Genomic DNA, 17069 nt, shown 5'->3' with positions numbered 1-17069 from the left:
AAACAGTGTTCAGATCTCGTCACTCCTCTGCTCTCCACCCTTGCGCGGCATCCCCTAGGTCCTTAGGATCCAGGCCTAAAGGCCCCGCAGGATCCGACTTTACCTGCTGTTGCTTCGCCGTCGCCGTGTCTGCCTCCCTGCCAGTCCTTGAAGACTCTGAGGTCTCCATATCAGGGCCCTTGCCCTTGATGTTCTCCCTACGGGACTGTTCTTCTCCCAGACTGTCACGTGACTGCTTCCTCTCTCCATTTCAACCTATACGCAAATATCACCTCCACCGACAGGCCTCGAATGACCACCCTTTCTTAAAAGAACAGCCCATCTTACCCCCTCACCTCAACTTATTTTTCTTCAGTGTCCCCCACTGCCTGACCTGACAGACGCACATCAACATGCACACATTTCTTTTTTTTTTTTGAGGAAGATTAGCCCTGAGCTAACATCTGCTGCCAATCCTCATCTTTTTGCTGAGGAAGACTGGCCCTGAGCTAAGATTCGTGCCCATCTTCCTCTACTTTATGTGTGGGACGCCCACCACAGCATGGCTTGCCAAGCGGTGTCACGTCCACACCCGGGATCCGAACCGCTGAAGCAGAACGTGTGCACTTAACCGCTGCACCACTGGCCAACCCCCTGCACACACTTTTTAAATGTTTACTGTCTTTCCCTCATAGGAGTTTCATGAGGGCAGAGGCTGTGTCTGTCTTTTCACATATGCCCAGCACCCAGCATAGTGCCTGACATGTAGAAAGTGCTGGATAAACATTTGTTGGATGGATGAGTACCGTTTCTGCTCTCAGAGCCTGTTATCCTGCCCACCTGGTCTTTGTCTAGTGGCTTGGACTGTAGGCTCTAGCTCAGGAAAGCTAACCGTTGTGTGTTTCACTACCCAGAGTACATAATCGGCCTTAAACTACTGAGAACATCTGCCAAATTGAAACCACCACCCCACCCCGCATACCTCTCCACCCACCGGAAGTTCTCTGCCTGCACTCTTACTTGACAAACAGGCAGGGACTTTGTACCGTGAATTATCCTCAAGCCCACCCTCCCTAACTCTCTCACCTCCCACCACTTCTCTGACCTTCCCCAGCCAGGCTCTCTCTTACAGTAGACTTTAGGGGAAATTCTCTGGCCTGCTGATAACTGGGGTAAAGTCCAGAAGCAGCTGCTGTGCTGGGCACAGAGGATGGGAGTGAGGCCCATCAGGATGGAAAAGGGTTCCCAAAGCGCTTATGCTCAGAAGAGGGGAGGTGCCCCCACTGTCCAACTCAGCAGGGGTTAGTCAGATAAGTTTCAAAGGGGTGGGGGAGGGTGGGGATTTCAAAGCAGCAAGAGTCCTGGGTCTCGGGTCCTTCTTTTACCTTGTTGATGGGAGGGCTCAGGCCCACAGATTGCTGCCTCAGTCTGGGAAGCACCATCTCAGGGTGAGGGATGAGGCTCATTTTCTCTTCTAAGCTTTATACCAGTTTACTCTGTCCCTCTGAGTCCCCACACCCATGATAGGGTATTATCATTCTTGTCATTATCTCCTTTTTCTAGGATAGACTGCATTCATCTTGACCTTTTGGTGAACTCCTACCTAACCTTCAGGACCCCAGCTCAAAAGTCACCTGGTCAGTAGAGCTTTCTCTGACAGAGCCCTAAGTAGAATTCATCCTTCTTTCCTTCATGCCCCCATAGCCCTTTATTCTTGCCTCTGTAACAGCACACACCACGGAATATGTTATCCATTTAAGTCAAATGTCCCACACTAAGGTGCCTTTGGGGGCCAGCCAAGGAACATAAAATGTAGGAAGATGACAGAAAAGGATATCCTGCCTGAGGCAACTTCAATGAAAAAGAAACCAGCAAATCATCACTCTGTAGACCAAACAAACAGGCTTCATAGTGGGAACTGGCCCAGGGCTGTCCACATGGGGCTCCCGGTTTGTAAGTCTGTCTGTTGCCATCAAGAACGGGTTCGTGAGAGGACAGACCCCATCTTATTGTTTGTGCTACCAATAACCTGGCACAAAGCAGGCACTCAACAAGGAAGGAACCCTCCCGAAGGCAGGCCAGCAAGAGGGAGACAAGAGACACAGCAGGCTACAGCTCTTTCCAGGGGTTCGTGGCTGCTGTTCCTGCGGAGTGAGTTCACATGCGCCCGATGGGAAATCAATCCTGTTGATTAGGTTAAAAGCACCACTGGCAGTTCAGTTCCCAGAGGCTGCATCCAGCGCCGTCCCTCCTGCTGGAAACAGAAGAGGATTTGGTTTGAACAGTCTTCTCCTGTATGACAAAGCAGGCAGTGCGAAGTTCCCTGCTTCTTCATAGCAGACAAGGACCTTGGAAAAATGAGTTCTCAGGACAAAACTCTGGAAACTGGTCAGACTGACCCAATTACAGGTTCCTGAGCTGTTTCTCATGGTGTATTGGGATGTGGTGAGTCGAATCAGGAAGAGGAATCTGCAGGCCACTCCTCTGGCCAGCCGCTGCCACTTCTCCTGCTTTGGTTCTCCAGGGAAGAGCTTGGCCCATGGCTCACAAATGAGCCACAGACCAAGACGTGGGTGCACTGTTAAGAGCGACGTGAGACACTGCAAAACCTCCAGTATGTTAGCTGGTAAAGACAGTCAGGCAGGTGGACAGACACCAAGTGAGGCAGAGAAAGGAGAGAATGTGCTGGGCTAGCAACACAGGGCGGGGCAAGCAACATGGACCTGAATACAGATGGTATTAGAGGGACAAGACGGTTCCTCTGTGGAGGGCAGTAAGGGCTGGGGACGGGCTTCTAAGCCCAAAATTCCTCCTGCCCCTAAACATGGTTGCTCAAGATCCCAGCATCAGAGATACTTTCTTTGTCCCTTGTTAAAACACAGCTCTCCTTGGTAGGGTCATCTGCAGTTCGAAGTGTAAGAGAGATCGGGGATCCTGGGTTCCCATTCTACTCCACCAGCTGAGTGATCGAGGAGGGTCACGGTAGCCTCCCGAGTCTGCCTTTCCTCGTCGGCAACCTGGGAACGGCAGTGAGCTGCAGGGGCCAGCGGGAGCACGGGGCGCAGGCGGGGTTCTAACGTGTCTGAGAACCACCAGGCGCCAGCGCTTCACATCCGTCAGTCCATTGCATCCTCGCGGCTGCCCTAGAAGGTAAGTCTTACATTTTTACAGGAGGGGCCACAGGGTCACAGGAAAGAAGTGGCAGAAGAGCTGTGTCTGACTCTAAAACCCCACACCCTTTACTGTGTGCACAGCTCTTCCACAAACCATATGCGTTTTTGCTTTTTGTATTTTTTTCCAAGAAATCTCATTGATGTTTACACCTCCTGGAGGAATCAGTCAAACCCTTTCCTGAACAGTCTTGGTGGGAAAAAGACACAAGGTAGTAAAAGACTCTAACCTCTCACCAATGAGTCCTGCCTTGGTCACCGGCAAAGGGCCGCCAGGTCCCCAGAGACCCCCCTCTTCCCTCTCATAGGGAAGCCGAGACCATCTATCACTACTCAAGCCTTTCCTCCACGGCCTTCTTCCCTGCCACCACCCAAACCACGCTCACAGGCCCCTTTAGGCATTAGAGGGAAACCTGAGGAGTGAGTGAAACAGAGAGGACACCAGGGGCCCTTCCGTTCGATTCAGTCCAGTCGGGCAGGCCCCGGCTAGGCCTGCAAGAGTCCACAACAAACAGTGTGAACTGCAGTGCAAGCTCCCTGCGGCAACAACCTATGCCTACCAGGGAAGGCTGCACTCCTAGAGACACGGCTGCAAGGTCTGACATCCTCGGTAAACGGTCTCATGGAGCACTCACAGCCTCTGCAATCATTCCCTGAAACCCCAACCTGTTTCTTTTTTTCCCAAAACTCCTCAGTAGCATGGGCCTGGCCTACAGGGGGCTCAGACGCCATATGTCCCAAAGTGAACTCGGCCTTCCCTCAAACTGTCCCTCTTGTGCCTTGCTAACTTGGATTAATGGAGAGTGGGCCAAACTGGGGGCCCCACTCAGCCATGACCTCCTGTGCTGCCCAGCCCCCACTCACTGCTCATTATGCCTCCCTTCCACATCAACCCTCAAGGACAAGTGGTGAGTCTCCCCAGACAAAGTTGACACAGTTTGACACACCTTCTAGCATGTCAAGACATAGCTGACACACCTTCTAGCATGATCAGAAGGCTGGTCTTAAGTGCCTCCACAGTCATATCTCCCCCAACACTCCAGCTACACTTGACTTGGACAAACACCCACACTTCCTCTTTCACACCTCTGTGGCTTTGCACATATATGGCCTTGGTGGCAAAGCTCTTTTTCTGTCTTTCCTCATTTGGAAACTCCCACTTATCTTCCAGGGCCCAGTTCGAACCTCACTGCCTCTGTGACCCTGGGGAGAGTGGATTGCTGCCCCCTTTGTGCCCCTGTGGCACTCGGCATGCATCCCTATGACAGCCATGGCAAGCGCAGGGGCCCTGCTTTGTGGGAACATTCCTAATTGTAAATATTCAGTCCTGCTGTCACCACAATAAACACATGTGTACTTGTCAGGCCATGCGTCCCAGTTCTTGGTTCAGAAATCACAGTCACTACAGAGACAGCATTAATGGCACTGAGTGGTAGTTACTTGTTTACACATTTGTAAACACATTTTTTTCACATCTTCCCCCAACTACATGTGAGCTCCTGAAGAACAAGGACTGTCTCTTATTTACCTTTTTTCTCATCAGTGCTTAGAACAGTGCCTGGGAGAGAGTAGGTACTTACAGAATGGACGAACAAACCATGAATTTGTTGCCATTTAATGAGCTCCCCAAGGCACAGTTTATGTCTGAGGGTGTCTGATAGTGACTTCTAGCCAACAACCATAATCAAGCTTGACAGAACACCTTCTAAATTTCCGAGTTTCTCCCTTTTAATCTCATTTCAATTCGCCCTGCTGCTCCAGACAGAAAAGGCCAGCTCAAGACCATGGCTCTTAAATGATACTCCAAGAAACAATGTTACGAGAGCAAAGAGGAATCTTTAACAGCAAATACGAATAGAGAAACCTGGTGGACACCACCCTCACCAAGCGATAAAACTTGGCATCATTGGCAGTGGGGGAACCTGGCATCGTGGGCCCCTCCTGCGGCATAAAGTGGAGTACACAACATTACCTATGAATCATTCTCACCAAAACCGTTTCATCCAAGTCTAATCAAGCCTCTAAGCTCAACTTCCAGTTTACAGGAAATATCAGGAATAAAGGAACAAGTGAAAAGACACCATGAGGAAACCATGAGACAAATCCAGAAAGTGATTCTTAGAAAAAAAAATCAATGTCATTTAAAAAAAGTGAAGCATTGTTCTGAACTAAACCTATACTGGACTCCGGTTCAAGGGGGGAAAACACGACAAAAGACGTTTTGGACAAAGTTGAGGAAATTTAAAAATAGACTAGACAGTAGATGCTATTGTAGAAATACTGATATGCTCACGTATGATAAGGGTATTGTGCTTATCCTTAAAAGTTGTATGTTGAGGTATCCAGGGGTGAAGTATCATGCTAACTGCAACTTACTTTGAAATTAAAAAAGTTTAAATTACATATATAGAAAGATAAAGCAAATACAGCAAAAAATGAACAATTGCTGAATCCTAGATAGAATATCCATGGCGTATAATGTGTTATTCTTTCAACTTTCCTATGTTTGAAATTTTTCATAGTAAAAAGTTGGGAAAAATAAAAGAGTATTAATAATATCCTTACAATGAAAATATTACTGATATGAAAAAGAACCAACTAGAGATCTTAGAAATGGAAAATGTAACTTTCAAAATAAAGAAACCAAAAGATGAAATGAATATCAGAACAGATACAGCTGAAAAGTGAATCAGTGAGCTGGAAGGTGGAGCCCAGGGGCTGTCTGGAACGCAGCACAACAGAACAAGCTGTCAAGGCAAAGGAAAAGGTAACAGATATGGAGGACAGACCCAAGGTTCCAGCTCCTGTCCTATGCAACCTCCAGAGGAGAGAACAGGAGGAATGACATGAAGGAGCTAATCAAAAAAATAAAAGAAAATTCCTTGGAGCTTTAGAAATATGGGAATTTTCATATTGATTATTCCTACTGAGTTCAGACGAGGATGAATGAAAACTATCCCACAACCTAGACACACTATGGTAAAATTTCAGAACATCAGAAATCATTTTTTTTAAACCTAAATGCTTATAAAAAGAGAGCTGATCACAAGCAAACAATAATTCAACTAGAGTCAGACTTTACACCAGCAGCATTTGGGAGCTTTAAGACTATAATGCAGTATTGTCACAGTTCTAAGGAAAATTATTTTATAAGTAGATTTCTGTATCTAGCCAAGCTAACATCTAAGTGAGGGGAAAATAAAGTTAATTTTGGATATGTGGTTACCGAAAGTTTATCACTTACACACTCTTTCTGTAAGAATCACTTGAGGAACAATTCAGGCAAAATGAAAATGAAACAAAGAAATAAAGAAGAGCAAACCAAAAATAAATAAATAGAACTTGGGATTGTCTAAGTAACTGTCAACGCATGATGTCAAAAAAATTAACAGGGTCCAGCCCCATGGCCGAGTGGTTAAGTTCGCGCGCTCTGCTTTGGTGGCCCAGGGTTTCGCCAGTTAGGATCCTGGGTGCAGACATGGCCCTGCTCATCAGGGCATGCTGAGGTGGCATCCCACATGCCACAACCAGAAGGACCCACAACTAAAAATATACAACTATGTACTGGGGGGCTTTGGGGAGAAAAAGGAAAAAATTTTTTAAAAATCTTTAAAAAAAATTAACAATCTAGAACTCAAATCCTAGATGATTTCAACACAGAAATCATCGAGATGGAGGCAACGAGGAGGGAGAAAAAGTGTGCCAGGGTTCTTCTTCAAGTCAAAGAAATAAGCAGTAATTCTAGTGTGTAGATAGAAAAATATAAGTTTGAATACATATATAAAATTTAACATGATGAGTAGAACTAGCATGCATATATTTCCAAATTAGTAGAGGGAGACATGGAAGAGAGACAATTAATCCATCCAACCAAAGCCCGGATGCATTTCGTTAGGTGCAAAGAGTCAGTCACTGAACAGGGAGGGCAGAGCGCTTCACTCACTCATCAACACCAGCAGGGGCGGCGCAGTGTCAGGGGTAGGCACACAGGCAGAGCTCACAGGCCCTCCCAGGCCTGGGACCAAACAAGTGAACAGGACCTGAGGTATAGGTAAGTGCCAGGAAGAAAAAACAAAGCATTTTTTGGAAGGGATAAAAAGTAACTTGGACCTTACAATATTATGCTCGGTGAAAGAAACCAGCCATAAGAAACCCCGCAATATCATATGGCTCCATTTATATGTAATGTCCAGAACAGACAACTCTATAAAATAGAAAGTAGACAGGTGGTTGCCATGGGCTGGAGGACGGGGTGACATGAAGGTTCCTTTTTGGGTGATATCCTAAAATTGATTGTGGTGATGTTTGCACAACTCTGTGAGTAAATAAAATAAAAAACAAAAACACACTGAATTGTACACTTTAAATGGGGGAATTTATAGTGCATGGATTCTATCTCAATAAAGATTTTTTTAACAAACGAACTTGGTAGAGTGCTACTTTAGACAGAATATATCGTCAGGTAAGGACAACTTGTGTAAAGCAAAATAATAATCTGTTGATACACACACACACACACACACACACGTGCACAGCAAACTGCCCCGAAGTATCTTAATGCACCAGGGCCTTCCATCCATCACCACTCTCCTGCCCAGCGGCAGGGGACCCCCTGAGTTCCCATGAGTTCTCCATTTTTCAGCTCACATTCATTTCCCACTCCGTGCCCAGGTGCCCTCCAGCTCTTGCATGAACCCCACTCTTCCAGCAGAACTTCCAGATCCACTGACGCCCTTTCCTGCTCAGATATGGCTCCCGTTTCTCTCTCCCTCACTCTCTGGTTTATTCAGCCAACACTTGTCAAGGGCTTATTCTGGGGAAAATAACCCAAAGAAAACTGCAGAGTCAAGGTTTCCATTGAGGTATTACCTTGTGATTTCAATAATAAAACTAATTTTTTAATATGTGATTTTTCTACATATTTCATAGAATTTTCATATTTCATAAAACTGACTTTTTCTATGTATTTTCTCTATCATGTAAACATGGCAGACATTACCAATTCATAGCTAGCAAACTGAAGTTTATTCTGACAGCTATGATCCACTTTTTTGGTCATTAAATCATATGCTATCTGTTTCCCCATTAGAGAGTTAAAATCCAAGAGTAAAAACCTAGTTACACCAAAAGAAATCATTTTTCATTGGAAAACAGAATATTTTAATTTTAAAAATATCTAATTTTTACACTCTCAGGCATAAAAATGGCAGGGGTGGGAATTACCTGTCTTGAAATTACAAGCAACTTTTTTCTATGAATGGTGGAATCCTTCGGAGATCACATGGTCCAACATCCTCATGTCACAGATAGGAAACTGATGCAAGGAGAAAAGACCCACCAACCCGTCAGCTGTGAGCTGAAGGCCTCTCAAATCAAGAAGAACCTTGTCCCCTTAAAAAGTAGCAGCCTCAGGGCCCAGACCTGTGGTGCTTCGGCGGCCCAGGTTCGCAGGTTTGGATCCCGGGTGCTGACCTACACCACTCATCAGCCATGCTGAGGTGGCAACCCCCATACAATGAACTGTCACTGCCCAAAACATCAACATTGCTGTCAGGGGCTTGGGCAAGCCCTCTGGCCTAACGTGAACCAGAATTATGATTTTATAGTCAGGCCTCATTTTGGACCAAAGAACTGCTAACACTATGGTAGGCTCCCGTGACCTTCTGATGTTTTTTAATCAGCAAATCCACCCATGAAAGACCTGCCAAAAGAAAGAGCTGCAGGTTCCAAAGATTCTGAATAGGGACCATCGCAGCTGATTAAACATTTGGGAAATATGCAGACACTCTCTCAAGGAGACTACTTTGAAAGGGACAGCACTCATTTAGACATTTAAGTTCCAGGTTGTTACTGCTAAAAAATCAGCCACATTACTCCTCAGTCACATATTTGGGATGGTGTCACCTCAGTCATTCATGACCATGTGGGAAAACCCTAAGAACTGTTGATGCTCACCCACCTCATCTAGGGTTAAGTGTGCCTTTTTCCAAGGCAGGAAAGGGAGGTCTGCAAGGCAAAGTAGTGCAAGGAAGAAGAGAGAAGGATACATGTGTGATGGTATAGAGATAGGAGCTATTAGTGACAAACAGTCCTTATTTATTAATCCGTCAAAGCAGGTTAGAGAGGCCCTTTATCTAATAATACTTGCTTGATTTCTATCACTATACGTTCAGTAAAACAGCATTTTGCAAGCCATTCTAGAAGATGGGCTTGTTCTTTTGTTCATACTGTCATATGCACCACTTCTCCCAATTAATCTAAATTAATAAGGATTTATTTAATAAGCACCTGGCATTAGTATGTTGATATGATACTGCTAATAAAAATGTAACATGAAAGTGATATATGACAGCTTAGATATTAAATTGGTCCCACACCTTTGTGTGCATGCGTGTATGTTGGTGGTGGTAGAGAGTATGATACAGTCATAAGGAAAAAGCACCAGACTAGGAGCGAGAAGGCTAGGTTCTGGTTCTGACTTGCGACACACGGGCCTTCCTCTCCCCTCCATAAAATGGGAGTCTCTCACAGGGCAGCTTTGAAGGGAACACTGTATGAGAACAGTGGTGAAAAGTGACAAGATGCAGGGGCTGGCCCCGTGGCCGAGTGGTTAAGTTCGCACGCTCCGCTGCAGGCGGCCCAGTGTTTCGTTAGTTCGAATCCTGGGCGCGGACATGGCACTGCTCATCGGACCACGCTGAGGCAGCGTCCCACATGCCACAACTAGAAGGACCCACAACGAAGAATATACAACTATGTACTGGGGGGCTTTGGGGAGAAAAAGGAAAAAATAAAATCTTTAAAAAAAAAAAAAAGTGACGAGATGCAGTAGATGTGGGAGGGAGAGCTACTCTATTACCACTCAACTCTATGATTTCCTCATGCCCAAAGCTTCAAAAGGAAACCCTTCAGTGTCAGGACTCTCCAAGGGCCTACCACAGGCCTAGCACTACACAAAGGCCAATGGAAGACAAAGAAAACATAAACGGGCTTAAAGACCAACGACATGAAAGCAAGGAAAGGAGACATGTCAACACCATGAGCTGCAAGGTGGACCTGCAAGGTGCTAAAGGTCTTGTGCGACTCTGCCTCCCACTGTGATCCCTGACTGGTGTGGCATCACTGCCCAGATCTGCCATGGGGGCCAGGCTCTTGCCTTTTCTTACACAGAAAACCCTATATGGGTAGGTAAGGCAGGCATTCTTTTCTCCGTTTCACTGACAGGGTAACACAAGTTAGCACAAGGTCAGCTGGGCAGCCAGGCTGAGAAGCCAAGCTTCCAGATTCCCCTCGCCACTCTTTCTCAGGTGATTTCCACACCAATGTCAGTTCCCATCTACTGATGATCCACTATGGTCCTTAAAGCTAGGGGGTTTGCAAGTGAAACAGACTAGAAGCAGTGACATCACACGCCCAAGGCACTATGGAGCAAAGCCAAGATGTTAACCTGGCGCCGGGCTCTAACGCTGGCCCTCTTTCCACTATCTTTCCATCACACTTGCTGCCTCAGGACTGTCAGAAACCTCGGGAGGCAAGGCTTATTTTACAATGAGGATGGCTGTCACAGCATCAAGAACAGATTTCTTCAGACAACCAGCATGACCTAGAACTTATATCTTATCTAACAGTCCTTTTGCTATTTCTGATCAAAATTGAAAAAGTCAAACCAATTTTATCCAAATAGGTAGAACACACGAGCAAAGTCAGACCCCTATTTGGAAGGACTGAGGATACAAATTTTAAAGAGAAGCCATTTCCTTTTACCTCGGCCCTGCCCCCTCTTTCAGAAATGCCACAAAAACAAAGATGACTTTTAGGGCCAAAGGAAGCTTGACAGCCAAGGCCGAAGGTCCTGAAATCTGGAGGCCCAGGCCCAAGGGCACAGACTTTACTTCTGTGAAGGAGAGATCTGGCAGCGACCCCAACGAGCGGAGAGTGAACCTGATAGAGAACTAAACACAGGGGTACAAGGCTACAAGGCTAACCTTTGTGTGTGGACTAGAGACCTGTGTCCCCAGTGATCTGCAAAAACGAGTTTACATAACAGGCCTTTGTGTCGTCCCAGATAAGAATGAGTAGAGAAGCAGCTGAGATTTCCTGGGGGACAGTGAGGCGGGGAGGAGTGAGGGGTTGAGGAGGGACACGTTAAGAAATAATCTGTCTAACCTAAGGAGGAAAATGGTAACAACAGCAATAATAAGATAATTCCTTATATTTGTAATTCTTTGGTTTTATTTACAATTGCACTTTCAGGATAACAAGAAATAGGTAACACTGACTGCCTCTTCTTAGAGGGCAGTGGGTGGCTTGGGGGGCAAAGGTGGAAGGGCGACTCTTTATTATATCCCTTTAACGTCTTTGACATTTTCAATTTCTGAACCAGGTGGATGGATTATATATTGAAAAATATATAAAGGGAATTTTAAACTATTTTAATCGCGTCCATAGTTTTCCAACAACTCTAAGAAGTACGCAGAGCGAAGATCATTAGTCCCATTTCACAGATGAGGAAGCCTGGGGCTCCAAGAAGGGAAAAGGAATTGGCCGTGGTTGTGGAGGGGTTGGATATACAACCCAGACCTTCAGAATCCTAATCCAGTGTTCTCTTTCAGGGACTCCACAGTTTGAAGGAATAGCAGCACCCAGATTCACTCTCCAAGTTCAGTTTGCATAGCTAGAGCCAAATGAATTCACACAGGGTAGGGCGCAGGAACTCATCACACATACAGAGCCTTACTCACCAGCAGAGCAGGCTATGTGAGCTGTTTGGGGCTGGCAAGGTGTTTTGTTAGCTGACAAACACCCTGAAACTCTTTGGGGTTTCAACTTTTATTACTGAAAAAATCCATAAAATGCCCAAGTCCACATTCTTCCCTCAAAGTGCATTGGCCACAACTGCATTTTTACTAGATTCATTAACTTGCAGAATCTTGGGGTCATCATTATGAACTCAGAGGGACTCAGAAGGGTGATCAAATGTAAAAATGAGCACGGGGCTTAGGGGCCAGGCAGACCCTGGGTTCAAATCCTGGTTTTGCCACTGACTTGTGTGTGGCCTTGGGCATGCCGGTCTCTTCACTTATTTTGGCCTCAGCTTCCTCTTCATAAATAAAAATCAATTAACAGACACATATTGAACACCACATGTCTGATACTGGTGTAGGTGTAGCGATTGGCAGGTACACCAGGCAGACTGGATCCCTGCGCTTTCAAGGAGCTGACACTGTACAGGAGGAGACCAACAAACGAGGCAATTTCAAGTCCTGGAAAATGCTATGAACTTACTCCTGATCTTATCCCGGAATGGGATCGAGGGTCTGGGAGGTCGGGGAAGGCCTCTCTCCAAAGCGGTGGCATTCACAGTGGGAGCTGAATGATGAAGTGGCCATTACACAGGGATCTCGGGGCAGAGTATGACAGGCAGGCGGACAGACACAAAGGGTCTGAGGCAGACATATTTGAAGGATCAAAAGGGCTATCGAGGCTGGAGAGTGGTGAATGAGGGGCAAAAGGAGGGAGAGGAAGTTGGCAAGGCTGACAGCAGCCCATCTCTTCAGGTAAGGAGTTTGGATGCTATTCTGGTTGCAATGGGAAGTGACTGCAGAAATAAAGGCATTTAATTAGATCTGTGAGGTTTTAAACTTTTTTGTTTTTTTATTTTTTACTTTTTTTGAGGAAGATTAGCCCTGAGGTGACATCCACCACCAATCTTCCTCTTTTTGCTGAGGAAGATTGGCCCTCAGCTGACATCTGTGCAAGTCTTCCTCTACTTTATATGTGGGACCCTTACCTCAGCGTGGCTTGATGAGTGGTGCCATGTCTGCACCCGGGATCCGAACCGGTGAACCCCGGGCCACCGAAGCGGAACGTGTGAACTTAACCGCTGCGCCACTGGGCTGGCCCCTCACACTTTTTTATTTTTTAACAGCAGAACTCTTTAGTCAAATACAAAACAGTAGAGCCCAGAAACCCTCAATATAAAACTAGATAAAAGTAATACTGTTCTGGTCGGGTGCGAAGCTAGTTGAGGTCCTTCTGAACCTGTGGCCTCTTGACCTTCTCCCTTTAGCCCAAGCACGGAGCTCAGAGTTGAAAACCCCTAGGTGATGTACCTCTAAGGTTCCTCAAGCTCCAACAAAAGCCAGCAATACAGGGAGAGGAGGTTTAGGAGAGCACGCTGGACGCTTATTGGACCCCGGACAGGCCCTGGAAGGGGTGTAAACTAAATCCCTGACGTGGACATGCTTTCTACAGAAACAACAACGAAATCTGGCTCATCAAAGGTTCCAGTTAAAATCACACTGCTGAAACTATAGGGACGGAAAACAGATCAGTGGTTGCCAGGGGCTGGGGAAAAGGGAGGACACTGACACAAAGGGACACAGGGGAACTTTCTGGGCTGATGGAAGTATTCTATGCCTCGATTGTGATGGTTACAGGACTACATACGTTTGTCAAAATTCACAGAACTGTACACCTAAAATGGGTAAAGTTCAATGTGTGTAAATTAAACCTCAGTAAACCCGATTTTTGGCCAGCCCTGTGGCCAAGTGGTTATGTTCGCAAGCTCCACTTTGGCAGCCCAGGGTTTTGCTGGTTCGGGTCCTGGGCGCTGACATGGCATTGTTCATCAGGCCATGCTGAGGCAGCGTCCCACATAGCACAACCAGAGGCACTCACAACCAGAATATACAACTATGTACCAGGGGACTTTGGAGAGAAGAAGAAGAAAAAATAAGTAAACAAATAAACTCTATTTTTTTTTTTTTAAATCACATTGCTGGAAGACACCTCACAGGTATTTTACAGATGAGCAAACAGACTGGAGAGAGGAAAAACGACTTGCTCCTGCTGAGTCAGGAGAGCCCAGAAATCCTGACTTGAGAGATTGTCCCCCGCCCACTGCTGCTCAGTTTCAGTTCAGAGCCTCTTCAGTGCACTGGGCTTCAGGTTCCTCTGACTGCAAAACCAGCAGGTAAATAATTGCCAAAGGCTTTCCCACTCCAAACAATCAAACTCTAAGAAGCAGTCTCGTGTAGGGGAAAGACCTCAACAATTTGGAATCAGAAAAACCGTAAGAAAAATTCCCACCTCTGTCACTTACTAGCTGGGTGCCCTGCAGCAAGCCTGTCCTGCGTGAGAAGGGGTTAATAACACATCTGTAAAACAGCTGGCACACAACTGATTCTCAAGCAGGACGGTGATGATAACTATTAAGGGCTTTACCATACCTACACTGTTCCCCCATTCCCAGTCTCGCCAGGCTGCTTCCTGAATTAGAACAACCTGGAGGTGACCATCAGGAAAAGAAATCACGAACCGCCTGCCCTGTATTGCATAACCTGTGCTCAGGTACACAGTACACCCTGGGCTCCGCACAGGTTGCTATCTCGCCAGGTAAACAGGAACACTCTGCCCCCTCCTTGACCACGGTCAGCACAGGGCCACCACAAACACTGGAGCGGGAGAGGCCAACAGCCTGCAAGGACACCGCTGCTGTTTATGCCTATATTTTAACACTCCACTTTCCCTGCGGCTGCTGGCATCACAGGGCAGACCCGTCCAGGGACACACTCCACCTATCCCACAGCCCTCCCCTCACCACCTGCTCTAAAGGGATGGTCCCAAGTAATGACTCAAAGCCGCCTGCCACACTTTGCTCTTTTTTCCTATCCCAAGGAGACCAAAAACACACAGAAACCCCAAAGACTATTTTTCAAAAAAACTCTTCAGGCAGGGAGTTTCCGCTTCCCCTGTCACATCTACTCTAGAGGCACTGTGGTCATATAAAGACTGTTGGCTTACTTTTCCTCCATGGTGGGGCAGGAGGGAGGCAACACCCAGAAATTATCCCAGTTTTGCAGAAACAAAGAGCTAAGTATCCTAGCGAAAGGCAACCACAAGCAGGCCTAGAGCAGCCCGGGGAGGCAGAGCGCCACAGCATCAGGGCTCAAGGGACTCCCATCACCCCGGCTCAGTTTCTCGAAAACATGGCGATAACAGCAGCTAACACTCGCCCGTGCTGCCCCTGCCCAGCGCTCTTAAGGGCTGTCCTGGAGGTCACGTGAACTCGAAACCCGGAGAGTACGGGAAGGGTTTCTAACAGCACAGTCAAGCGAAGCTACTGAGCAGGAACGACGCTCGTCCTGCCACGGTCTCCCGCTCCACGAGGGAGGGCTGACACCAGGTTAAGACACTCTGATTCACTAATCACCAACACTGTTTACCAAACCGCTGCCAGGACACTGTGGCAACTGCATCCTGCTGTTTCTGTCGGAGCCGCGGCCACGCCTGACGGTCTCCCCCACCTTCCGGCATCTGTGAAGTCGTTTCCATCCAACTCTCGCCGGGGGCGGGGACCAGAGCGGCCCCTGCGGAGTAAAGTTCCACCGCCCGGGCCACAAAGAGACTGCGGGGAGGCGTGGCCAGGCCGGAAACCGACAAAAAGTTCTGGCCCTCGGGTCCCAGAAGCAACTACTTCCTGATCCCTCCGGGGCGTGGAGGGGGGTAGCTTCTGGAGGGGCTCCCCACCCGAGGGCCGAGCTGGGGGCTGCGACCGCGGTGGGAGGGTCACGCCGGCCAGGCGCCCTCCGTCCCCCGCACTCCGAGCAGCCCCGCTGCCTTCCACTGGCGAAGCGATTTTGGAGCCAAGTCCCCCCAGGACGCGAGCTCGGGGACGCAGGGCCTCCGGCTCGGGCACACGCACGCACCCCACCCCAGGCCGGCGCCCGGCGCCCCGAACCCGCCCCGACCCCAAGGCTCAGGCCTGCTCCGACAGGAGGAAGGGGAAGGGAGGCACAAGGGATTTGCCAGTAACCTCGGGACGACCCGGGGCGCTCGCGTCCCCTCGCTGAGGGAGAACCTTCCGGGGTCCCTGGCCCAGCCCCAAGACCGTCAGAGCCCGGGCGGCGCGGCTGCCCGAGAGGGCCAGGCCGGCCTCCCACCTTGACCCGCTTGCCCTGGATCTCCAGCGTCTTCATGGTGAAGTCGACGCCGATGGTGCTGCCCTGGCGCTCCGAGAAGGCGCCGGTCTTGAAGCGCTGCACCACGCACGTCTTGCCCACGCTCGCGTCGCCCACCAGCACCAGCTTGAACAGGAAATCGTACTGCTCGTCCGGGTCCCCTGGGCCCGGGCCCGGCCCCGCCATGGCCGCGCGGGTGCCGAAGGGCCGGCGCGCGGAACGCTGAGGGCGGCCTGGGCTCAAGGAAGCCGCGGGCCGCTTGGCGACGTGGAACCGCCGCAACACCTGAGGAAGAGGCGCCGCGAGCGCCGGCCCCAGCCCCGCCCCGCCCCGGGCCGGCCCGGAGCCCCGCGGGCCTCGGCTCCGCCCCGGGCTCGCCTAGTCCGGCCCTCCGCAGAGCTCGCGGCCCGCCCGCAACCCGGCGCCAGGCGAGTCCGGCCCCCAGGCCCGCCCTCAGACCCGCCCTCAGACCCGCCCCCAATTGGACCCTGCCCTCGCACCCGCCCACAGCCCGACTCCGCCCCTATACCCGGCCGCTCTCGGCGCCTCCGCTGTGTCCTTGGCCACGCCCCCAAGCAGACTCCGCCGTCAGACCCGCTCTTAGACCCGCCCTCGGCGCCGCCGTCAAGCCCTCCCACAACCCAACTCCGCCCGCGGCACCGCCCCCCGCTCGCCACGCCCCCGCCGCCTATTGGAGCCGCCCTCCGCACCGGACCGCCTCCCTGGCCTGGCCGGTCAGCCTGGGCTCACTTACCTGCTTCTCTACCAGACACAGTCAGGAGCAGGCGCGAGGGAATGCTAGGGCCTCTGGGCAGGCAGGCCTGGGGGCCTGTTAACCCAGCCCTTGGACCCAGAATGGCCTCGCCTAGAATGGATCACTGGGGAAGGGGACAACCACGGCAGTGCCCCTTAATGCTCACGCTGATAGGGCCAGGAATGCAGAATCCTTCTAACAGAG

The 17069-nt window shown here is 49.2% G+C and overlaps 1 protein-coding gene across 2 annotated transcripts in view; it reads right to left on the bottom strand.

Moving 5' to 3' along the window:
• RAB43 (RAB43, member RAS oncogene family) overlaps positions 1-16456 on the bottom strand; it is a 32643-nt gene extending 16187 nt beyond the window's left edge. The window contains exon 1 of one of the 2 annotated variants that reach the window (XM_001488943.7): positions 16094-16456. In XM_001488943.7, the coding sequence (XP_001488993.1) occupies positions 16094-16297 (204 nt within the window). In that variant the 5' untranslated portion in view covers positions 16298-16456. The remainder of the gene's footprint in view (positions 1-16093) is intronic. The other variant, XM_070237160.1, reaches the window with a different exon arrangement.
• Between the last annotated feature and the right edge of the window lie 613 nt (positions 16457-17069).

The sequence above is a fragment of the Equus caballus genome, chromosome 16 (assembly GCF_041296265.1).
Source record: "Equus caballus isolate H_3958 breed thoroughbred chromosome 16, TB-T2T, whole genome shotgun sequence".
Taxonomy (NCBI): Eukaryota; Metazoa; Chordata; class Mammalia; order Perissodactyla; family Equidae; genus Equus; species Equus caballus.
Note: the sequence above shows the minus strand (reverse complement) of the source record. Positions and strands in the feature narration are given on the sequence as shown.